This window comes from Micromys minutus (assembly GCF_963924665.1).
Source record: "Micromys minutus genome assembly, chromosome: 11".
Lineage (NCBI taxonomy): Eukaryota > Metazoa > Chordata > Mammalia > Rodentia > Muridae > Micromys > Micromys minutus.
Window position 1 is genome coordinate 44,658,420 of NC_137980.1, and position 25,918 is coordinate 44,684,337.

Consider the following 25,918-nt stretch of genomic DNA (forward strand, 5'->3'; position numbering starts at 1 on the left):
CTGGGCTTTCTGATGATGGGAAACAAGTATTCAGTCCCAGGTCAGCCACGTGTGAAGGGTGTGCCTAATGTAGTGTTATCCCTCAGACAAAAAACTTCTACTATAACAACATTCCTTGGATAAAAATTAAGAAATCAAAATATTAAGAAATGTGACCCTTCTGGACAAGAGCTAAGCCAGAGCAGGCTCACTGCTCAAGGTGAGAACAGCCTAGGCACAAACAGGCTCTTGTTCTAAAAGAGCTCTCATTTTAGATGGAGAACACAGAAATAAATAGTCTTTTGATCAAGGGCATTGAGAATTTCGGGGCCACCTGAAAGCTTATCAGCTCATCAGTCCTGGGCAGATGGAAAAGACTGTGCTTGCTCCAGTCTGACAGATACCCACAGGTCACTAGCCATTGCCTTTTTCCAGCCCGTGGGTATATGCTTTCTGTCTATTCAAGCATCTCTGAGCAAGTAACTTCAACAACCTAAGTACAGGTACTGTTTTTCTTGACAATTAGTCTCCAAAGTGTGTCCTTAAATTATAGGAAGCCACTGCATTCGCCATTACAAGATGGCGCTCAGCCCGTAGGGAAGAAGGCCAGTTTTGATATAAACAACCTAAGTGCGCATGCACACCTGCCTGTTTTTGCTGAATCATGGTGACTCTGAGTATGCTAATTAGGGCGCACAGAATGCACCAATCAGGTGTCGACACAGTCCTCCTAAGCATATATAAGGAGGGCTGGTTTCTGGGCTCAGGGTCTTTCGCCACTGCAATCACACCCGCAATAAACGCCTGTAGAAGGATCCTGTTGTGGCGCGTCTTTCTTGCTGGCGAGATCGGCGATCGCTACATTAAATAAATCTGTTTTCAGTCTAACGTTTAGTCTGACCTCTTTTCAGCAAGATACAACATCACCTTATTAGTGGAATCCACATGTATGCATGTAAATATGCTAATTGCATTTAGCATAAGGCACTGTACATTCATTCCCTGCGAGTTTCATTTAGCTCATCTTTAAGGTAGCAGGTAACAGATTGTTCTCCTTTACAGAAGAGGTCAATGTGGGTTAAGAGGGAGCTGGAATGAGGCTCAGAGGTTAAGAGTACATACTGTTCTTGCAGGGAACCCAAGTTCAGCTCCCACACCTGTACCCAGGTCTAAAGAGATTGGACACCTCTGCCTCACTCACACATCCATACTCACACATATATTCATAGCTTTTAAAATTTAATTTTAAAAAGTAAAAGAATGGGTAAGCAACTTGCCCTTGATGCTACAAGTTTCTGAGAGAAAGCGAAAGAGTTCTGAAGCCTAGGCAGTGAAAAGTGTGGGCAGTCACAAGTCTGAACTGAGTGGACGTTAAATATGTCACACAGCCCTCACGCTGAAAATGCTGCTCCTAGTGCTGTCGTGGAGATGTACTTTCCCATCTATAAAGCTGGTTCTTTGCTGTCTTTCTCCTTTGGAATACAGAAAGTACCTACTGTGTGGTGTGCAGAAGTGACAAAATACAGCTGGTTGAACATTTAAGTCCAATCCGCCAACTGTCCAGCAGCTTTCAGTGAACAAAAGTGGAATCCCTGCCAGAAGAGCGATTATTAGGGGCAAGGGTAGTCAGTGGCTTTGAACCCTGTCCTCTGTAGCTCTACAGTAATGACCGTGTCATTTAGTGTGTGCACTAAAAAATGACAGTATGTGTTCTACAAGAGCATTGGATGCAAGTATTGGCAAAGTACACACAGTAACGCCGAGAACACGCCAGAACAAGTGTACGGGTAGGAGCTCCTGCCTCCAACTCCTGGGGAAAGGAGGAAGCAGGTAATATAATACTGGCTACAGCTGCCTAAGGTGAGCTACGAAGTTCATCCTAACCACACTCAGAGGTATCTCTGGCAAACGCTGATGTATCTGGCTCATTTCCCTTGGCAAGACCACAGTGAAACCTTCAGATTCCAGTGTGAGGAGAAACATAGAACTGATTTCCTCTCAAAATATCCTTAGCAACTCTACTCAACTAATGCTCTGAGGCACGCCATGGTCCACCAACAAATGCTCCAGCAATGTTCCATCCCAGTAAAGAGTGTACAAGAATTACAACTACCCTATCTTGGATCAACACAGACAATGTAAACTGAACACCTAAGAATGCACAGCAGAGCTTCAGCCTGCCTTCACAGCAAGCCCCAGTGTGCAAACACAGCCACAGCCAAGACACGGGGTTCAAGGCCACGTTAAATTCTTTACTTCTACAAACTCTCACCTTGGTGGTACACTGTGCAAACAGCATCAGGAGATGTGTATTTCATCACATGCCTGAGCACGCCAACAGAATTTGCTCCTTACATGAAATGTAAGAATTTTAATGAAAGATTTCCTCATTCAAATAACAGTCCTGGAAAATCAAGTTCCACTGGGCCCTAGGAAATCTCCCTAATGCCTTGTGTGGTGGCCTCTGCTCACAATTCTAATTCTTGGTATTGTAAGGCAGAAGACTCTAGAAATGGAGGCTAGCTTGGGCTACATCTTAAGGATGGGGTGGGAGGGGCTGAGCATTTTAGCACACACTTATGCTTCCAGCACTTAGGAGGCAAAGGCAGGAGGATTGGATTTTGAGATCAGACTGACGTATACAGTGATATTTTCTCTCAGAGAAAATATACAAATAAAAATGGCTAAAGAAATGAAAAGACTTGGGGACTTCCAAATTCTATGAAAATACTGACCTCTGTACCCCAGTACTTACACTAACTCTGCCCTCTGTAGAGAGGGTTGTCCACCTAGCCTTCCAGCCCTGGCTCCAACTTCTCTCTGTTCCCTAATACCTTTCTTCGCAACTTGAGAACCATCCGAAAGTCAGGAGAACTAAGGTATTCCCAAGCCACCAAAAAGAGCTCTTAATAAAAATTTAATTACAAAATCTGGCCATGGGCTGGAGAGATAGCTCAGTGGTTAAGAGCACTGACTGCTCTTCCAGAGATCCTGAGTTCAAATCCCAGCAACCACATGATGGCTCACAACCATCTGGAATGAGATCTGATGCCCTCTTCTGGTGTGTCTGAAGACAGCTACAATGTACTTATATAGAATAAATAAATAAATATTTTTTAAAAAAAGAAAAGAAAAGAAAGAAATCTGTCCTTACATTTTAAATCTCTATGTGAAAACAACACTCATGTCTTACTGGGTTCTTAGAAACAGGGCAGTTCACAGAGGTTTTAAAACTATATAATCAATAAATACATAAGCCTAAGAGGACAATATAAGTTCATTAAATAACATTATATCAATTACTCAAAATGGACCTGTGCATTCTAAAGTCAAAACAAACAGCTCATCCACTGTTCTGGACTGGGCTTTATCTCCGTGGTAGGACTCTTGTTTACCATCTGTAAGACCCTGCTTTGTCTCCCAGCACTACAAAGGAAAGATGGTCTCCAGTCCTGTTTGCTGGGATTGCTCTGTACAAAAAATTCTAATTTAAGAGTAGCTCTAAATTGGCATAAAAATTTCATATTAAGAAGGTCAAACTGTAAGAGGAAAACCTTTAGACATTTATAAACACACTAAACTCCTGGAAAAACTATAAATGCCTAAAGGGCAGAGAGTGAGAACAGCACAGGGTGAGATGATCCTGACGTTTGGAAACACTAAAGGGTACACTGAGACTAACTAACATCGTTCTTGTAGCGATATTAATCTTTCAGAAGACAGGAAGACCTAAAACGCCAAGTGCACCGAGCTGCTGTTTTAATGCAGCTTAATAATTTAAGAAAAGAGCTGGCTAATCGCATAAAAATCCCCTTGTGTTGTGGCTTCTGTGCACTTTCATGAGCTGGAAATTTCCAAGAGAGTAGGAAGGTCAGACTTTCTTCTCTCTTCCTGTCACATAAAAGAAGCCAAAGCATCTTGTGCAAAATCGGAGTGTTAACAGCAAACCGAGGCTGTGGTGTAGCAGTGCACACCTACAGTCAGAAGCATCTGGGAGGCTGAGGCAGAGGGATTAAAGTTCTAGGTAAGCCTGTGCATGTGCTCTCTCTCAAAATTTCAGAGCCACTACACACACACGCACACAAACACACACACACCACAAATTAGTTTGGTGGGTTTTTTAAAATGCATTTTTAATATATATGGTCTGAAGGGCACCTTCAAGTGAAGATCAAACTTTACACACAAAGAATAAAAATTGCTTGCAGAAAACTAGTAAGACAAAAACAAAACAAAAAAAGCAGCTCGAAGTGCAACCTGTGATCTGTAGCCGTGACCGTGGCGACCTGAGGCTCCACACTCCACGTCCAAATGCTTCTGCCCTCTTGGGAATAGTCTGACTGCAGACCGCACAGGCATGCAGCTGTCACGGCCCCTGACAGTGAGCAGTTTCTTGCCTCTCAATGCCCACAGGTACCTCCTCCATGTACTCAGTGAGCCGTTCATCCCAGGAAACCCATCTTTCGCCTGCACAGCCTACTCTGTGATCTCTGTCTCCTGAATGAGCCCAGGGAGGAAGAGTGTAGGTGAGTATGTGTGGGCTCATGAAAACATGCCAGGATGCTAATCCCCAGACAGAAATGCAAGCCGGAAAACTGCCATGTTCTTAAGTCCACAAGAGCCAAGAATCTGAAATCATAGCCTGTGCCCACTAGTTAGTTCTGTGTCAACTCAACATAAGCTGGAGTCTCCTGTGGGGAGGGGTTTCGACTGAGAAAATACTTCCGTGAGGCTGCACTATACACCAGCTTGTAGAGCATTTCAGAAGAGATGTCTCAGTTAAATAAATCACATATAAGAGACCAAAGACACGATTCTTTTCATATATACAGACAAAAGCCAGGCCATGGGAAACTTCAGGGTGACTTAATTGTGTTTTTTTTTAATAAAACTGTATATATCAAAGTTCATCAAACTGTACATAACAAGAACAATTTTATATTATGGAAATTAAATCCCAATAAACCTGATTTTACAAAACAAACACATATCAAAAGTTTCCAGTTGTAAGGTAACATGTAAGGAAATTTTACAGCCTCACACATAAGCTCTAAAAAAGGAAAGAGTGACTCTGTGGTCTTCTATATTATTTCTGCAGTTGCCCGGCCTGAGTGAAAACCTCACAGAGGCTCTGCGAGGTTCTGCCATGGAGCTGGAAGTCCAAAACTGATGCCAATGAGTTAAAGACAAGACAAAACCAGTTTCACAGGGGCAAAACACAGACTCACGCAGAATGAAGTCAGTCAGATCAAGGATTGAGAGTCTGACAACACTGACCAAGCTGAGGAGCTAGACTCCAAAACATCCTCAATGGAGAGTTACAGACACCAGGACAGAGACAGTCAGGGCATCACAGAGCAAGCTGTTTTTCTGGACCCTGGAAATGTTAGCCCCTAACTACCATGACTGGCAATCTGGTAATGACTGACCATGAGTGGAGTCCAGAACCACCATGTGCCCCAGCTCTTGTCATGTTGTGAGTCAAGCAAAATGATCAGAGCAGAGCTACAGACCTAAAACCCAAGGCACACAAAAGAGAGAGCATCTAAACTTCACGTAGGAACCAGTGTTAACTCTGATGAGGAGGCAAGATTTAAGGATCTAGCTATATGGTAAGGTTTTTTTAAGGCAAGGTCTTACTGGGTAGCCCAGGCTAACCTCCAACTTTCAGCGCCCCTCCTTCTTCAGTCTCCCGAAGTGCTAGGACACAGCTGGGCAGCCAGCTGCTGTACAGTAACAAGAGCATCTTAACAACCATCCGCTGTGATCACGGCTGGCACGCAGCACGCTTCTGCACACATGCTCCTCCATCTTACTAACAGCTAACATGTGACTACAGATAAAGAATTTGAGGTGTAAAGACTCATATACTTAATCCTCTCTTTCAAGGTCAAAATCAGTAAGCATCAGCAAAGACTAAAACCAGATCTGAGAGTAAAGTCTGCACTTTCAATGAAATCATCACCACACGTCCCTTGGGACTTTACCCTCATCACCTCAACAGAACCAATAACAGCCACGCTCTGCACAGCACAGGTCCACAGGGAGATAGGGGAGAGCCTTCAGAGGGCCTTGTAGGGCCTACCACGCAGACTTGTCTGCAGTTCTTAGGATCAATTTCTGAGCCAGTCTGGACTCAGACATCTAGCTGACTTGTGTTTAAGATTAAAACTACCCTTGACCATCAGAGAACGAAAGGAGCCAGGCAGCCCTGGTCAGGCTGTCTCAAACCCCAGTAGAGCAAATGAAAACAGCCTCGAGCTAGAGCAATGTTGTTTTGGGCTTTCTGTTTAGTGTATGTTAAGGTTTTGCTGTGTGTTTCAAGTGACCCCCTGGGGTCATAAACCACAAGCATTTAAGTCCCATTTCGAATGCCATCTCATGACTGTTATGAGCCGAGCTCAGATCTGATACTGCAACTGTGGCAGAAGCAGGCGGCTGTGGGTCCGGAGACAAAGACGCCATTCACTAGCTGTGCAGGCTCTCACAGTGTATCTGCACAGCAGCTTTCCCTGGCCAGCCTGACACATGTCTTTTTCAGATTGTTATTTCTGGCCATGTTTCTGAGAGGAAGGAGCACAAGATCTCATTATACTCCATAGTACAAGTGAGTTCAGGCTCAACAGACTTTAAAATTAGCTTTACAGGAAAAAAAGAAGAAAAAAAAAAAGAAGTTGAAACAGAACAATATGCCCTGTCAGGAACCATTCAGAAGAGCCTTCTTACTGCTCAGCGCAGTCACCTACCTCCCAGTGAGGACCCACTAACGTGCAGCATTTACCCAGGCCAGCTCCTGGGCACTCACTCGGCACCACCAGGCCAGAGACTAAATACAACTCAGTCTCCTTCACCTTTCCTCTAGCCCAGGAGTGTGAGGACAAGAAACCTCCCCTGAAAATGATTAAAATGTAAACTAACACTAGCCAAACAGAAAGCTGGTGGGAAGAGTCTGAGAGCAGTGTCCATGGTTAATAACGGCTACTTCATATACGTAACTAAGGGAGGGGTCCCACAAATAAATGTACAAAGACCCAAATCCGAGGCAGCTCTCTTGTAGCCAAGAAAATTCCTGGCTTGATAGATTGGAAAGATCTAAACTAACCCAAAAAGCCCGAAATACTAAATGCCAAATAAGTTGACTGATTAGGGCAATTAAATTATACCATGTAATTACTATTATATGACCATACACAAGTATTTTAAGCTAGGGATGATGGTAGCTACCTATAATAATAATAAAAGGGAAGTTGGAGCAGGAGGATCACGAATTTGAAGTCAGCCTAGACTATACTGCTAAATATTTTTAGAAGGTGTGGCTGGTGACTGGACGGAGGTTCAGCAGTTCTGGGCTTCCAGGACCTGTTTCCCGAGTGTCTGGAACTCCAGTTCAGGGAGACCAGCAGCTCTGGCCACTGCGGACCCTATACTCACATCTTCACATCCACATACATGTATTTATTAAAGATGGTTCTGCCGATATTTTTAATTATACAAGGAAATGGGTTATGTTAGATAAAAAAATTAAAAAAGATTTCAGTGTAAGGCTGAAAACTGGAAGGAAGTACATCAAAATAAAAAACCACTACAACTGTTGCTTGAGAGTGATAAACAGCAAAGGACAGCTCTAAGTTTTTCTTCAATCTCTAAACTTTCTGAAATGTGCAAAAAACATTCTTTCTACAGTTGGAGTGGAGGCTGTGTAATACCCTAGAAAACCAAAGCAACACTAGAAACCAAGAAAGAAAATAACATTTATTAAGTGCTTAATATAGGCAGGGGCACCTATGTATTTTGTACACATTACATCACATGGTACTCACCAACTCCTTGAGAAAAGTGTAATTTTAAAAAAGAGGTGGGTATGGGTATGTAGCCACAGAAGCCAGAAGAGAGCAACAGATCTGAAGCCACAGAGGCCAGAAGGCAGCAGATCCACTTGGAGCTGCCTTACGTGAGTGCTGGCAACCAATCTCAGGTCAGAAGAGCAGCAGTTCTCACCCACTGGGCCATCTCCCTCCTCTCAAGAAGTCTGATTTTTATCCATGTTCAACAGATAAGGTAATGTGGTGGTGAAGATGGCTGCAAAGGCTGACACAAAGACTTCCATGACTTTCACGACTACATGAACTGACCTTTGACCTCACCGGCATAATATAGTTCCTTTACTGGGAAAACTGATTTTGAATGGTGCTATAACTCAGGAGTCTGGGTACAATGGACAAATCTACAAAAGTCTAGAGCAGAGGTTCTCAGCCTTCCTAATGCTGTGGCCCTTTAATACAGCTCCTCGTGATGCAGTAACCCTAACCATAAAATTATTTTGCTGCTACTTCCTAACTGTAATTTTGCTACTGTTATAAATTGTAATGTAAACATCTGATATATAGAATATCTGATGTGTGACCTCCCCCTCCATGGGGTCGAGACCCACTATCCTAGATACTCAGGGAAGCTGTCACACCAGAGCTAAACAGTTCTTGTTGAACAACAAATCAGACCAGGTATTGCTGAGTCCGAAAACACACCAGCAAAACAAACTCAAGCACAATAAATGTCATGATACAAGAGAAAACTAGAACCAACTGTCAGGGAAGACCCAGGTATCTTACTCATCAGAATACAAGGAAACAGACATGTAAAGACACCATTAGTAGCTCCAGGACTAGGACTGCACCAAATGCATCCCCATCAACCCCCAACAGCAGGGCACACAGCACAGCTCACTGGTAGAGCTTAAAAGAAAATTAAAAGCACCACACCCAAAGCCAAAGTGTGGCCTGCAGTGGCCAGGGAGCCTCCTCACTTTCTTTCCTTTCAGAGCCTTCTGGTCAGAAATAATCAATTTTGTTTGGCAAAAAGGCATCAGGACATAGAAGGAATACTTTGTATCAAGTTCTGTAGAACCAGTCTGTTTGAGATGCATTGAAGTCAATGCCAAAATCAATGTGTTTCACAGTTCCCTTCTGGAGGCTTTTTAAGACAGGAATACTGAAACTCCAAGTCTCAAATAGAAACTCTCTCTCCGTAGAAACAAGCCACGTTTAGATGCAGATACCTCTAAATTAACCACTCATTCTGAAAATCCTTGGCTGTCAGCAAAAGAAGCTAAGAAAGATATGAATATGGGTGTCTACCTTACTCTTTACACCATGACAAACTGCAAGTGGATTACATATTAGGGTAAGAAAACTAAAACAAAGCAGGGATTAATATTTTTATAGTCTTAGGATACAAAATATTTTTCTAAATGAGATGGCATTCTACAAACAGAAGGAAGCTAATAAATCAAAACATATAAACTTAAAAAGTCTGAATACTTACATATTATATGTAAATAATGTTTTTAAAACTGTAAAGGGGGCTGAAGAACTAGTTCAGTGGAACCCCCCAGAAAAGGGGAAGAAAGAATTACAAAAGTAAGAGGGTCAAGGACACCAGGAGAACACGGCCCAGAAAATCGCCTAAGCAGGTCTCACTGGGGCTCAGAGATTCAAGTGACAATCATGGTGCCTCATAGGTTCTACTGATCTCCCCAGTAGATCTGGGAAAGAGCAGAGATGGGGAAGGAACTGAGAAGAGTGAAGGGAGGGGAAACTGTGGTCGGATATACTGTTGAAAGAAGAATTAATAATAATATTAATATTTAAAATACAGAAGCCACCCAACATGCTCCTAACTTGAGGCTTCATCAAGTCATGGGCCACAAACACAAATGATTTTAGCATCTGGCACAAGCTGGGCAGGGGTGTCAGCCTTATAGGATTAAGTCTGACACAGTTATAAGAGACACACAAAAGGGATGTTTGTGGTGTAGTAATCAAATTACACATATCCCACGTGCCATGGCCGAACTAGCTCTCCTTCCCAAGTCCCAAGGATCATCCTGGGCCAAGGCTGCCTGTTCTGCTCTAGCCTTGGAGGATCCTTACTCTGGATGCTGAATGCTTATCTATCTTACCACAGCTGAGTGGCCACAGGAGCTCATTAACATGCTATCACAGACCCTTAGGACTGGATTAGAAAGCTACAAGTCAGGGAATAGACCAGGCTATCCTGTTTGGTTTTCATTTTTCCATAGGAAAAAACCCTATGAGCCAGGAGGAGAGGCAGTAACGTTAGAAAAAGCGAAGTTACTGTGTCTCACGTAGCTTCCACGTACCTCCATCTACGGCTCACACACAAACCAAACACCGCAAGCCCAAGCTTATCCAAACACCATTCATGACTCCCTTATTAAACATTCCTTCTGCAATAAACTCTGGACACCTGATTTTCTCATTAACTGGGCAGGCTCAGGGAAGGATGCCACAGATAATGTGACAGATTGTGTGTGGTATTTTTACTGTGAGATCTTAATTCATCCCAGGAACTATTTTAAATTAATCCTAGAATGGCTGTAGTTTGTGATGAGAGCCTCAGCAGCTCTTCCAAAAGTGGAAAATCTCCACTGAATCTGGAACGGAGCCTCTCTCCCCCATGTGTGAGAACAGCCTTTGTTCACCGTGGCATCTGGGAAGAGAACTTGGGGGAAAGGAGTAACATTCCCCAACAGCTCTCATTTTAAACACCACTCCCATAAGATATTTTAAACTCAAACTACACACAGCCATGTGTGACGGCCATAAAATCCTAGAATAGGTTTTGCCACAATTTTTCTAAATAAAGAGCAATTGGGAGAGTGTGGTGAGCCTGTAAAGAGGACATGAGTCTGTTCTTTCTCAGTAACAAGCCACCTCAGGATCCCAGGCTGTGCAAGAATGGAGACACACAGACAGGGCTAATCTGTGGCCCTGCCCCACTGGCTCTCATAGCATCCAGGAAGAAGCACAGCTGGAAAGCATTCTGGTCAGAAAAAAAAAAAAAACAGATTGCCAGTGTGTTGGCCACCATGATTGATACTTAACCCTAGGAACATGAATGGCAGAACTCGGCTGTGTGGGACATTAAATACGTGCTTCAGGGTGAGTTTGAACTGCCACAAAGGCTCCCAACAAAATGGGAAGAGAGTAGGAGAGCTTCCTTCTACCCTCCTTTTGGGGAGCAGCTCACCTAATTTATTCTTTCCCCCTTTTTACCAGTTCATTTATCTCCCTACCTTAAGTATTACACATGTACATAAAATTCACTAGATGATCACCCTGTTAAGTACTTTAAAGGTATTTTTAATTTTAATACTCTAAAAAACCCTGAGGCACACACAGCCAGGACATTCATTCCACATTAATAGCAGCTGGCCACAGTTACAGAGCTCAGGAGAGGACTGAGCAGATTATCTGCTTTTGCTCAGTTATCCTGACTCTGCTATTCATTTCAATCTTCTGGAATCCCAAAGTACCACAAGAAACCTGTGAACCCTAAGCATCTTCCACATGCCACATCTAGTTCTTCTGGGCTCATGCACTGCTATGAAAAATACATAGTAGCTCTAGCTTAAAAATGAGCAAAGAGCAAGAGTCTGTGAGTCCTTCAAGAACTTCCAAAGCTGGAAGGGCCTGCCAGGCCTGATTCTGACCCTAGCCACTGCTCTCCTTATATGTAAAGCCTGAACTGTAAAGGCAAACCCACATGTTAATAATAGTGTAGAATACCGGGTACTTTCTAAATTCCAATCTCGGGGATTCCCAACACTGTAGCTCCAATCAATAAGTTCTGCTAAGGTTTTACCAAAAAAGAGGAGGAAAAATCCTGTTCCACGGTTGTCATATTTATACTCTAACAGTCCCGTAAACACAGGAGGAAAGAGACTATAAAATGAAAATCTCAAATAAATACGCAGTTCTGCAAAGAATGTATAAATGGGCTAAAACGACAGTATTAAAAAACACAATCTGAACACTCTTGTGCTGTGGCTCTTTGCTAAATGCTGAGCACATTAGAGAAAGAAATGCACAGCACCTGAATTAAACAAAGGGAACAGCATGCATTTCCCAGGCAGAAAAACACTTTCTCTGGAGGATAATAAGAGACTCCACATGAAAGCTGAAAGCCTACACTCATCACTTATTAATCCCCTGCTCCGTGTGGGTCACACACACCACCTAGTGTTTCCAAGCCTTACTGCCCATGAGTGGGGAGAGAAGATCTCCCTGAGAATCCGGTGTGAGAAAGGAACGGAACAGAATGTTTATGGGCCTACACACAATATGCACTTGAATGCTACTTTCACCCCAAACTCTACACCCTCATCTTTTGTTTTTTAAATATTTATTTTATGTGTATAGGTATCTTGTCTGCATACCAAGTTTGCCTGCCAAAAGAGGGTATCAATGCCTATGAAACTGAAATTACGGATGTTTGTGAGCCATTATGAGGTTGCTGGGAATTGAACCTGGGTCTTCTGCAAGAACAGCTAGTGCTCTTAATGTCTAAGCCACTTCTGCAGCCCCTACAGCCTATTTGTAAAGAAGCAAGTATTCCTGCAAATGAAGCAGGAACTAAGACAAGAAAATAATGAACACATACACAGACTATTAGAAATACTCAGCATCTATTACTGATGTGGGGCACGAGGGGAGAGGAAACTGGCAGAAAAAGCTCACATCATCAGGAGATAGGAGCATGAAAGAAAAACTCAGGAGCAAATTCCTGAAGCAGACTAAGGTACATAGTGACAGAGGTACCACCAGAAAAGCCAGTAACTCTTGGCTGTAGCCATTAAGACTCCCTACAATAGGTATCTTTGTTTTACAGAGACTACATTTGATCAAAGCAAAAAGGATGCCTAAATAATGTCTTTAGTTAGCATGACATTTCTTGACAACACACTTACTGTAAGGCCCATGGTTACATGGTAAGTGATAGAGTAACAAAATTGCTTTAACCAGAGGAATTACGGACTTAGATGGACAATAAAATGAGGTCTGTCAGCCTTTTCTGTGTTCTGAATATGCATGAGAACACACTGAGTCAAGGATAAATGTCCCCCTGATGTCCCCCCAACCCCACCCTGATGTCAGTACCCATTGCATATTAAAATGGGCTCACAGCCTTAGCTGTCTCAGTAAAAGGAAGCATCCAAGAGTTCAGAGAACCAGGAAATGACCTGAGACCTGATTCTGGTGGGAAGTGAGAAAGCTGGCTTATTTATAAAAAGATCTCTAGACTTCCATTTCTCAAACTATTGAAAAATAACACAAAACCTCATCTTATTCTCGCACAAAACCAAACATCACCAAATAAAATAAAACGATTAGACTTTGTATCAGATGACGGGAACATACCATCACTGGGCACACCCCACATCTGGCTTACCAATGCTTTGGCCTTCTGTTGCTCCTGGATTACCTCTCATTATTCAAAGAACTAATAATACGTTTTACAAAAATTAAATGTGAAACAGAAATAAAATAATATACAACTCAAGCATCAGCAGCCTCAAAATTCTACTATGCTAACAGGATGTTACCATGGATCTTAAAATAAATTTGTTTTACAAGTTCTATCTACATTTCCAATGATTTTTTTTTTTTCTCCAACCAGGAAGACAAAAACCAAAACCAAAACAGGACAGGTGATACGATCAAGTTTAGAGAAGAGAGCCACCCAACTAAGGTCAAGTGAGCTAAGGGTCTCTGAGACCTGAAAGACTGCCGACCTCTCTTCTCAAGCAATCTGGTCTGTAGGATGAGGACTCATTCTCAACAAATGTTACTTTATATAAAGTCAAAACTTCAAGATGGGCAAATTGACTTTGCCGTGCAGTATGCACAGCTGGATCATACACAGCCGATGGCAGACAGCACACAGAAGCAAAAGGGTGGCATCTACTGGCCAAAGTGTGCTGTCACAGAAGTCTTTAGAACTCTGGGATGTGGGAAACATCCCTAGACCTCAGTTCATGAAATGAGGGGAAAGTACATGAACTAAATATGTAAAAGCAATGAAAGGAAAGGAGTGGGAAGAGAGGGCAGAAGGGAGGGATGGGCTGGGACAATCTAAACATGATACCCAAGAGTATTCAGTATTTCCTTCCCACTGGCAGGGGTTTAATTCGGTTGTTTTGTTCGTTTGGGGGCAACTGTCTTTGGGAAATGCATCTCTACTTTCATACAGGAACTCAACAGCAGAATCACTGCAGAAAAGATGTAAGGAACTAAGCCTTACTCTGTGGATGTTTCAAGGTAGAGAAAGTAGAGAGAAACCAAGAGGGAGCTGGCATTTACAATGTGTCTGATACACTGCAGGCAAGTCAGAGGCAGTGCCTCGTTTACTTAGGGCAGTGGTCTCCCCTGCAAGCTCCAGACAGTGTCTTTCCATGTACTTACCAAGCAAGAGAGAAGGCTAAGGGTACTCATCACTCAGTCAAGTCAGAACCTGATATAAAAGCCCAGCTCTAGTGGCCCTGGCCAGCTCGATGCCCCGTAAGTACACTTCAGTTCATGTAGACATAATCCTCTTCCACCCAGAAGGCCCACTGCAATTTTATTCAGTACAATCCTTTTGTTTCATTTTGTTCTCTCAGGGCAGGGTTTCTTCATGTAGTCCCACTGTCCTAGTAAATGTTTATCTAGCATCTTTCAGTCAAAACCCTGAAGACTCGAATGCCTGGACCCACCAACACCGCTGCTTGTGCCTTCTCTCGGATGTAATGACATAAAGGGCCATCAGGGAACCCGCTCCACTCTGCCAGCTTGAGATTTCAGTGATCAGGCTGATCAAGTGATCAAGTGCAGCAAAGGGAAGCAAGGAACAGAGATGTGTCTTCATCCCAGAGTTAGAGTTACCGAGGAGTAAACAGCTCCCCCAGAGACAGGCTGCCCAGTGGTGACTGTTCAGTTTGAAGCACAATGAACAGTGGGCGGGAAGCTGACATGCAGGGGTATCTTAGATATGACAAGCTCCACGAGACCTGACTCCCTTCTCTGAGAGGCCCTGGGGACACAAGCAAACAAGGCAAAGGGCCGACTCCTCCATTTCTGTGGGTCTAGGCCAGCCTTGAGCTCCATCCTCCTGCCTCCATCTTGCAGAGTTCTAACAGACTCTTAGCCTTGGACAGCAGTGAGAAAGCCTAGATCTCTCCTTTAGTCTTCTCCACAGCTCATGCCCCAGGAACTCTGTGTCAACTGAACAGTCAAGAGCCCAGATGGGAGAAGAAGTGGGATACAAAGCTGTCAGGTGGGGAGAAGGTATTTTCCACATGCTGAGGAAAAACGCAAAAGCCTGCATCGAGGTGAAGGAGGTCACATTGCAAATTCATGGCTACAAGTCCAGAAATAAATAAATAAATCCAGATAAAAATTTAAAATGATTTCTATATCAATAGCTAATTTACACTTAAAATATATATGGGCTTTTGGAAACTTCTTGAAAAATAGCAAATACAAGGGGAAAGTCTAGAATAGAATCTGTCTTTTCTACGTAGATTCTGCTGGGAATATCTACATCATTAATGAGATGCTTCTTGTCTGAGGACCTTCATGATAAATGGTGACATGGCAGATATCACCGTCTTGTATTTTTTAGTTAAATGGCACTTAGGCAACTGCCTTCAGTAGCTGTCACCAAAATGAAAGAGTTCAACCTACAGAGGAAGAACACATACATACCATAAGATGTCTCTGCCAAAATTCAGAACCAGAGCCTAACCAGGCATGAGAGCCCACCTCAGTTCTGGCCCATGGAGCCGTCTCTCGGCATCTCTGTAAGATCAAACTGTCTCTGTAGTCCTAAGACCTTACCTGCCTTCACTATGCTGACAACTCGGACTGGAGGCACAAATGAGGACTGGAGGTAGAACTGGTAACTTTATTGTAAGGCAAGAAACGGGACCAAACAAGCATTAACAGTTACTCTGTTCTTCATGGCCGCAAACTACAGTTACAAGATTAAAGAGCATGCCTCAAAAAAAAGAAAAGAAAAGAAAAGAAAAAGTAAAACCCACTCCTTTAAGATATTCTCAGATGAAGTAGTGAAAGTATTAATTTAATGACAGTAAAGCTGTACCCAGGATGAAACAAGAGGTTTTTTAACTGAAATCAATGGCTGTCTTAAGCAAAACACTTGCACAATCAAACTGTGAGCTCGACCAGCTGCTTTTTCCATGGAACATCAATTGCACTTGAAAGAAACATTAACAAACTGTGGTTATGCAGAAGTGGGCACTGGCAGACATTTCCTTTAAAAATGAAAAAAAAAAAAAAACAGCTGACAGCGTTTGCTGCCAATGATAAAATTCCAACTTTCAAGCACAACTTAGAACTTCAGAAAACCTGGTTCTACTGCAGTGAGTGTGACAGCTCCCTACACGGACACTCTGTGGATGAGACTAGTTATAACGTCAAGGAACACAGTCTTCTTATGTTGTATAATAAAATGCCAACGCTTTGGCACATCTCCATAACTCACTGAACCAATGTTTTCCAGATGAAGTAGTGAAAATATTAATTTAATAACAGTAAAGTCATAACCATGATGAAACAAAGCCATGGTGTTACAAACCCATGTGCATGTAAACCTATGGAAGCACAGATGATTCCCAGGCGCAGTACTGGAATACACGCTCGCCCATAATCTCAATTCTGTATCACTAACCTTTAAGCCACGGTTGGGGCTCAGCAGTAAGGAGTACTTTTGGGTCTTTCAGAGGACCCAAGTTCAAGTCCCAGCACCCAAGTCAAGCAGCTCACAACCGCCTGTAATTCCAGGTCCGGAAGATCCAACACCTTCTCCTGACCTCTGCCTACACCTGTACCCACAATCACAGACCCACACACAAGAGACATACACATATACATAGAGCGAAAAAGAAAATCTTTTTCAAAAGGAGGAAAATCCCTCAGACACAGTTGAGGAAAAATATCTGCAAGCAATTAGGCAAAAATATCTGAACAAGCCATTAAGATGCATCTCCCTTTTCCAATGATACAGCTTTGCTGGCCCAACTTTCTTCACACTAAACACTGTCTGACAGACTGAATGCCAACACTCAGAAAGTAACCCGCTGCCTCCCACTCACAGACTTGACAGCAAGGTCACGCTGTCACTAGCACACATCTCGTAGAATGGAATCCTGTCTTTTCATAAAAATGCTTTATTAATGAGTAATAGGTTTGCTGCTATTTTAAATGAACCAATAAACCATTTTATTCTGCTTTAGAAGAAGAGATGCTTAAAACTGGGGTTTTGGGGGGTAGAGGGTACTTCACATTAAGGGCCTTGCCTATGCTAAGCAAGGGGGTTAAAACTAAGGTTTAATCTTACCTGTTTTAGTTTCAAATTTTGTCAAGTATCAACAGATGCAACCCACACATCTCAGGAGAGAGGTAGAAACCTAGTACATTAGAAAGTCCATGAGATCTACAGGGGTGACACTAGCGGAGCCTCCTGGTCATGAGGGATACAGAGCGGAACATCCTCTGTTACCTGGAGGAAGAGGAGGATTGGAGGAGCCATAGGGATCAAGGACACCGTAGCAACTGAGAACCACAGAACCAAATGAGAGAGACTCAGGTGGGCTCACAGACATCAGGGAGCCTGTATGGCTCTGCATATATTTTATGGGTATGCAGTTCGGTGTTCGTGTGGGACTCCAGACAGTGGAGCTGGGCCTGTCTCTAACTCTTTTGCCTCCTTTGGGACCCTTTTATTCCTACTAGGCTGCCTCATCCAGCTTTGATGTGAGAATACGTGCCTGTCATATTGTCACTTGTTATGCCATCTTTGGCTGATGTCCCTGGAAGGGCCTGCTCTTTTCTGAGAGGAGGTTAGGGTGGGGTAGCAGCGGGGTGAGGTGGGGTGTGGAGATGTGGGGAGGGGAGGGAGGAAAAACTGCAGTCAGGATATAATAGATGAAATAAAATAAACACACACAAATAAAAGATCTCTGAGGACCTCAATAATGCAGAGAAGTACAAAGGCATCCTCAGAACTCCTGCTATACGTTGAAATACCCACATATAAGAAAGTTAGAACTTACTAAAAGGATAGCTCACATGTGATCAGATATTCAGAAATCTGGCTGACTATAAGGAACAACTACTGGTCATCCCAACAGAACCAAAGTGTGTGAGAACGAGGGATTATGAAGTGACGGTAAGAAGCAAGTGTAATGGCCAATCCTGACTGTCAATCTGACTACATCTGACCTTAACCAACCCCTAACTGGGCACACACCTGTGAGGGTCTTTCTTGGTTGGACGATTTGAGATGGAAGACCCACCCAAAATCTGGGCCATACCTTCTGTGGCAGCCCACATAAAGGGACATGTAAGGAACAGCTTTTTGCTCTGTGCCCTGGGAAGTTCATCTATACCATGCTATGTCCCTCCACTTGTCTTATGATCTATTTTGAGATTCTAACATAGACTGAAAATCAGTAATCCACTTCCCTGGGACTCCAGCTCCAGATTGGGACTGCTGAGAAATCCAGACTGAAAAAATGACTGGATCCTTGGCCTTCCCATCAGGAGACAGCCATTGTGGGACTCCTCAGAACAATGCCTGTAAGCCACTCTAATTTAATAACTATGTGTGTGTACATATATGTATTATATAGTAAGTATACATATTATATATAAAATATATAATCCAACCAAAGAAAATTCCTCACAGGTGTGCCCAGCTGCCTGGTTTTAGTTAATATTCTCTCTCTCTCTCTCTCTCTCTCTCTCTCTCTCTCTCTCTCTCTCTCTCCCTCCCTCCTCTATCTTTCCATATATATATATATATATGTATGTATAAATGATCATTCTAGCAAATCTATTCATTTAGAGAATCCTAATTAATACAGCAACTATTTGTCACATAGTAATCTTCTTAGAGTTCTAAAGCAAACTTTGAAAGGCATGATGGGAGAAAACTAAACAGTAACAAGTATGTTATGACATTAAATATTATTTTTAATTTTAAAGGTACACTGCATTTCTGTATTTAAAGGAATCTCTACATATTTATATAAAAATTTTATATTCTTATAGTTACACACACATATAAAATATTTAGACATAATATAATATATACCTGCCTTGATTTACTCAAACACAAGCCAAAGATGAAAGGTGGAGAATGGGGGACAGAGGACTCAACCAGAGTAAACTGGCTCTGTAACTAGATCAAGACAGCAGATTCCATCTTACCACGGAGACTGGTGTGTTTAAGAAAAAGAGCCAACTTTTAAAATTCATGTGGAGCAGGTGGAAAATAAGCTCAGACACAAGGCTTTAGAGTATTCTTTAGTTTCCATAAAACAGCAGATAAAGGCTTAAGTTGCAGATATCTGGGTTCCCAGAAAGCACAACAATGTGCCCTTGCAAGTATTAAGTACGGACACCCAAAGCATCCCTGCCGAAAAGTCTCACTCCCAGCCAGTGTCTGATTTCTAAGGTGTATACATAATTAAAAGCAAACTGTGAAACTTGATAAAGACTGAGTGAGTGGCTATCCTGTAAAGCCTCTTCATAAAACCCCAAAGAAATCTCAACTCAAGATCAGGGTCAGTGTCCCAATCTAGATAAACATGACTAAGATAAAGTTTCAAAAAAAAAAACCAAAACTTGAGGAAAACTCGAGATGAAAATTTATCGTTCCATCCTACAAATGGCCAATTACTGGATTATAATAATCTAGAAACTCTGAGCCATCAATGTTCAGGCTCTGGTACTTTCATAAAATCAATTTTGAGATAACAGTTGGCAGTTTTAACACCCTAGTGAACCAATTATCACATGACTTCAGAGATTAGTCTTGGGCTGCATTAGGAGTCTATTTTAATCTCCCCAAACACCCAGGAAAAGTCAATTCAAGGAAATGTTTTGGGGGGAGGATGGCACATTGTGTACTCAATGACCTCAACCTGAGGTCTCTCCTTAAGGCTGCCTTCCTGTTTGCTCACACTCCACACTCCAGACACTACTGTGAACAGCCCTCACCTCCCTCCCCTCACACCACCTTTGCCCTCCTCCTCTAGCTAGAGAAGGCCAATCGCCTTTCAAAATGCTCTTCCAACCAGATACAGTGCTGCATGTCTATAATCCCAGCATGTGGGATGCTAAGGCAAAATTAGGAGCTCAAGATCAGCCATGGCTATGTATCAAGCCAGAACTTGTCTCAAGAAACTAAAAGGGAGCTGGCAAGACGGCTCAGTGGTTAAGAATACTGGGTGTTCTTCCAGAGGACCCAGGTTCAGTTTCCAGGACACATATAGCAGCTCACAACAATCAGTAACTAGTTATGCAGGATCTGATGCCCTCTTCTGACCTCTTCAGGCAATGAACACATCTGGTGCTAGACAGACATGTAGTCAAAACACCCATACATTAAAAAATAAAAATAAACCTTTAATTTAAAAAAAGGAAAAACTTTCAAGTGAGACATCTAGGCACATTCCCTAGGTTCTTGCTGAGGTTCCTGCTTTCTTCTCAGCTACCTGCCCACGTTTCCTGCTTTTCTAAGAGGGGCTTGCCTCATAGTCCAGGCTAGCCTCAAACTGGGCCTCCGCCTGTCACAATTTCCCATGGGTCATTATAGTGTTTCTTACAGCAGCTTTTTCCTCCTGATTTTGTTTTGTTTTGTGTGTAGTGGTGGGGATTAAAGCCAGAGTTTCATGCTAGGTAGACAGGCTAAGGCTATACTAAGTTCTCCTAACACTAAGACACAACTCCCAGCCCCTACAGGATGATTTATAAAAAACTTTATCACCACATTTTATTAGAAAAGCATAGAGAAAGGTCATGCAGTAAAGATGGATAGGATAGGCCATTATGTAACCCTTTTAAACTCAATCAAAGCCAAGTCCCACCCAAAAAACTGACTTGGATTTATGGATAAATAATCGTTCCCATTTCTTTGAATTATGCTCTTATTTTTATCCTATTTAATGCTTTAACTACAGTCTTTCTTGGAATCAAAAATTATACACCTTCCAGAGTACCACTTTTTGTTGTTATATTCTATATGGTCCTGTCAGGTCAAAAGGGCACCCCATGCCCCCACCAAAAAGAGCAGGCCTACCAACAAGATCCAAAGTTGAATCTAAGCCCAGCTCAATCTGCACTATAGGAAGGTTTCTGGCGTTTAGATAAAATCCAACATTCCTTAAGAACTAGTGAAATCAGTTGCCATCTGCCCAAAGAACAGCTTTCCTTACCCCCGATGGAGGGACATAAGACTCCAGGGACACAGAGGTCTGGTTGTCAAAGCCCATCCCAGCCTCCATGCTCCCTCAGTTCTTAGTCATGAGTACTTTCCCAGTCCTAAGCCCATGCTTGCCAGGCTTCCTCCTCCCACATACCCATGTGCTCTCTTTCTAAGGACAGAGATTTCCCCGCCCACTACACCTGTGCTCGGGCATGAGCAGGCCAACAAACGACTATGGTTCCTCTTTCTTTCTTTCTTTTTTTTTCTTCTTATTTAGAGGTAGTCATCCATTTTCTGTTAAGTATATCCTTTTCTATTTCTCTAATTTGAGCTTTTTGGTAGCACTGTATTTAGATTTATCTTTTATATACACTTAGAACACAGGCACCTTTAATCACATTTACTGTGATCTCCAGTGTCTGCATTTCTTGTCACTCAGCTCCAGACACTGACTTTGCCCCTGCTTTATCCACCCATCTATCTGTGTCTGTGGACTGCTCAGTCTGGGAAGAGCCCCCTTTCCTCCCAACAGCTTGTTCTTTGTGTCTTCCTGAATGTTCTGTCTCTACAAGGCCTCCTCCATCTTCTCTTTCACCATGCTTTACAAGTTAGCTGCTAGTGCATCTTAACTGATCGTATTTACTGAACTTACCGGGCTTGTGTTTATTTCTCTCATTGTGAACTTAATGAAAACGCGGGCTCTGTCTTGTGCATCTACTGAGCTGGCAAATTAAACTAAAGTATTACAGAGTGGGGTTTTGTTTTTGAAGAGTCATGAACCAAACTGGATTTAAATTTAAAGCTTTATGTGGAATTAGAAATTGCAAATGAAAATGTGTGCGTTCTCAAAAAAAGGAATAGTCTCTTCAAAACTGTGATCTGTGTATAGAAACATCACTTTTAAAGACTACTGCATTTCTAAGTAATTGCTTATATCTTAAACACTATAGGGAATCACTGAAGGTTTTCTTTCAACTTGGTAAGTGAGGCAATCCAATTTTAGAAATGAGATAAGTATTCAATTTTGGATGAAAATATGAAGGTTTTTCCATATCAAGTTCTGCCACTTCTGATTAAATTATTTCCCATTTTCCATTTTGGACAAAAAGTTAATTTTGAAAAAAGCAATGGCCTCCACAGAAGAAAAGAGAGTATCATTTTCATAACTAAGTATTGCTTGTCTAGAATTAGAAAGCCTCTCTCTGAGGCTGCTGAGGTAAATATGTTAGTTAGCCAAACAGATACATCTCTGAAGTTTGCAATAAGATTGTCCAAGGAATTTTCCCACAATGCGCTGTGCCTCTTTCACTATGGTAACTAGTAAGAAAAAGAGAAACTCATTTGTAGTAATACACTCTGAGAATCTTTTAGGTCAGACTTCATGATTTAGTGTCACCACCACCTGGCACTGCCCTCGGATTCTAGTTCAGTACCTCCTGGTCAACTGCTGGTGTAGGGACCACTCTGTACTGTGAGCCATCTTTTAGACTAACCATTGCAAAGCCTTGCTTCAGGGTTGTGGTGAGGGCTACAAGATGAAGGCCTTAGAGACAGCGTTCCCTTGATCATTAGTATTATTCATGTACATCCTAATCTCACCTTCTTTCATTACTCAACTATGAAATGCCCTTAAAAGAGGATTTTAAAGAACAAATTCTCAGGGGACAGTTTAGAGTATGTACCGCTCTCACAGACAACCTGAGTTCATCCCCCAGCATCCACATCAGGTTGCTCACAACTGCCTGTAACTCCAGCTCCAGGACGTCTGATGTTCTGGTCTCTGCAGGCACTGTATTCATGTGCACATTCTCTCACACAGATCCACACATAAAAACATCTTTTCTAAAAACAGAAGTCTCAGGCTGGCAAGATGGCTCAGTGGGTAAAAGGCAGTGTCACCAAGCCTATGCACTTGAACTGGGTCTCTGGGAACTACACGGTGGAAAGAGGACTCAAACTCATACAGTGTCCTGACCCCCACATGTATGCTGCAATGTGCGTGTGTTTCTCCTCCACATGCACACTGTGTCGCATGTTTCTTTAACAAATTCTCCTAGCATTCTAAAGTAAAACCAGAGAAATTATGTCAGGACAGGTTGGCTCGGTTATATTTAAGTCCAAAATCTGGATTTGGAGCAAGAGCCCTAATAGCAAGTATCTGAGAGTGTTAGGTAGGTCAGTCTATGAGTACAAAAGAGTGAAGCTGGCCAGATAAGGTGGGGAACTGGAGAAGCCACACTGAAGCAGGGCAGCTGCTACTAACCCCAAATAACCATCATCCAGTAGTAATAAAGCACATAGCCAGATCTTCCAAGTTTCTGGGACAAGCTGGAAAAATAGCATTTTATGTAAAATATCTCAAATTTTAAACACAGGCAACTGGATTTAAACTTTGTAGTATTACACAGACTCAGAGCAGCCTGTGAGCGCTGATGCTGCCCCAGCCTTTGGACTAGAAGAGCTGTAGCACAGTACAGACAGCTGCTAGTCTGTCCACTCATGGGCCCAGCTTCCCCTTGAACTAGACATCACCTTCTTCCACTAAAGCACGCTGAGGACCAAGCTCTCTGTAGAAACAGCCTGCCTGTCAAACCACCGCACTCTCAGCCAATAGCTCACCTTGAAAAAACCAGAGCAGAGATAAAGGAACTCTTTATACACTTAGTACTGACCTAAGAATGGGGACAGTATTCGGGGGACTGGAATCCCAAGATTACTAGTTCTAAGGCATCTGAAAATGAAGAAGCAGACAAGAGTGCAGACCTAAGAGCTCTTACGTACTGTATGGCAATAATGATGTGATCTGCTGACTGAAATTCAAACAGGCTTACTTAAAGAACCAGTAAACTAGGAAAATCAATCTTTACAAATACACTGAAGACAACTCCACAGGCAACATGAAGGAGCAAGCGGCACAATTCAAAGCTTGAGTCTACGCTGCCTCACAACAGTAGGCAGAGTTCTGTAAGAAGTACTCAATATCCATTCAGAAGATACACGCAAAGCCATTTCTCTGGATACCTGCAGAGTTCCCATCCTTACTCTCTTACCTATACTCTATCCTCCCTCCAATACTCACTCCTAAGTAAAAGATCACAATCCCAAATGAACTACTAAGGACAGCTGCCTCTTCACTTGGTTATCAAGTACTTCTTTTATCCCTAATCATTTCAACCTTGACAAAACAGGAAACAGAAAGTGGATGAAGGATTTTTTTAAAAGGGGAAAAAAAAGTCATTAGTCAGGGATCCCAGAACTTTTTACAAGTCAGTAAAAGTGTTTTCTCAAACTAGTGAGGCCCTTGGCCCTGGAGCTGCTGCCGAGAGCAGTTATGGGCACTTGAAAGGCTCGGGCCCTGTGAGCTGACTGGACAGGATGAGCAACACCACAGACCACTCCCTTCCAGGAGCACCACCGTTCAACCTCAGCTCTACTCACAAACTCATAGTCTCCATCCTGAGGTATTTTCCAATCTGAAGAATTCTTCAGAGAGCCAGATACATTCTTGCCAAAGCTGTTGATCTGATTTTCCTTTTCTTTTTGTTCAAAGTATTCAAGGAAAGACGGTTTTGCAGGCTGCATGGTCTCATCTCTTCCTGAAAACCAAAAAAACACAGAAGGTGAAAGGGAATATGTATGTGGTCAGGATGCCCACGAGGGCTACGGCTCTGGGTCAATTCTTTCTTCTGGATAAAAACCTCTTCATAAAATATTCTGATGAAGCTAAAGAAAAACACAAATTCTCACTCAAAATATTCCTTATGGAAATAGACTGTGATGTCCCCCTATAATAATATATATCAATGCTTTCCCCAGGTTATTGTTTCTAAACAAAAAGATTTGGGCACTTCAATAATTCTGAGAAAACTTCAAGTAAAAATTATATTATTGTTCTTCTTTTTATTATTGTTCTTTTTATTATTATTGGTTTCCTATAGCAAATAATTTTTTTTTTTTTAGTACAGAATAGAGTTTATTCAGGTCATGGGAGAGTTAAGAGGGCGGTAGAGGCAGAGAGAGAGAGAGAGAGAGAGAGGGAGAGAGAGGGAGAGGGAGAGGGAGAGAGAGGGAGAGAGAGGGAGAGAGAGGGAGAGAGAGGGAGAGAGGGAGAGAGGGAGGGAGGGAGGGAGGGAGGGAGGGAGGGAGGGAGGGAGGGAGAGAGGGAGGGAGGGAGGGAGGGAAAGAGGGAGAGAGGGAGAGAGGGAGAGAGGGAGAGAGGGAGAGAGGGAGAGAGGGAGAGAGGGAGTAGAGGAGTAGAGGCCGGCCATGAGCACGTGGGACAGAGGGGGAAGGGAAAGGGAAGTGGAGGGGTAGGAGTGGGAGAGCAAGGCTGCAAGAGCAAGAGAGGCCAAGAGAGCCAAATAATTCTTGAGATATTTAAACTGAAAACATTTCAGAAACAAACTGTCTGTATCAATAACAGTCACTGTTCCCTGTAAGCACTGGAGCAGACAGACAACAGCACGGGAAGCAACTACTCCTTAATAAGCTCACAGTCCAGATGAAAGACCAAGACAAATATCCATCCAAAACACGCACGCACGCACGCGCACACACACATTAAGGACAATCCTTCCACTTGGGAAATGTTATTATGTAACATTCTTCTGCTGCTAAGGATCAAATCCAAAGCCTTGTGCATACCAGGCAAGTGTTCTCCCACTGAGCTCTAGCCTTATATAACTTTCTCTTTATATAACTTTTATATAACACACACACATATGTACACTCATAGCCTTATATAACTTTTTCTGTTTTTTTTTTTTTTTATTTGTATTTGTTTATTTACTTAAGTGAGGCAGGGCCTCACTTTGCAACCCTAGCTGGCCCGAAATTTACTATGTAGACTAGGCTGGCTACAAACTCA

General features: G+C 42.6%; 1 protein-coding gene across 1 annotated transcript in view; it reads right to left on the reverse strand.

The window, feature by feature from the left end:
- Positions 1-25,918, reverse strand: part of STK4 (serine/threonine kinase 4) — a 70,592-nt gene that overhangs the window by 4,870 nt on the left and 39,804 nt on the right. Inside the window, exon 10 of the mRNA XM_080925145.1 lies at positions 24,490-24,647. Coding sequence (XP_080781271.1) covers positions 24,490-24,647 — 158 coding nt within the window. The remainder of the gene's footprint in view (positions 1-24,489; positions 24,648-25,918) is intronic.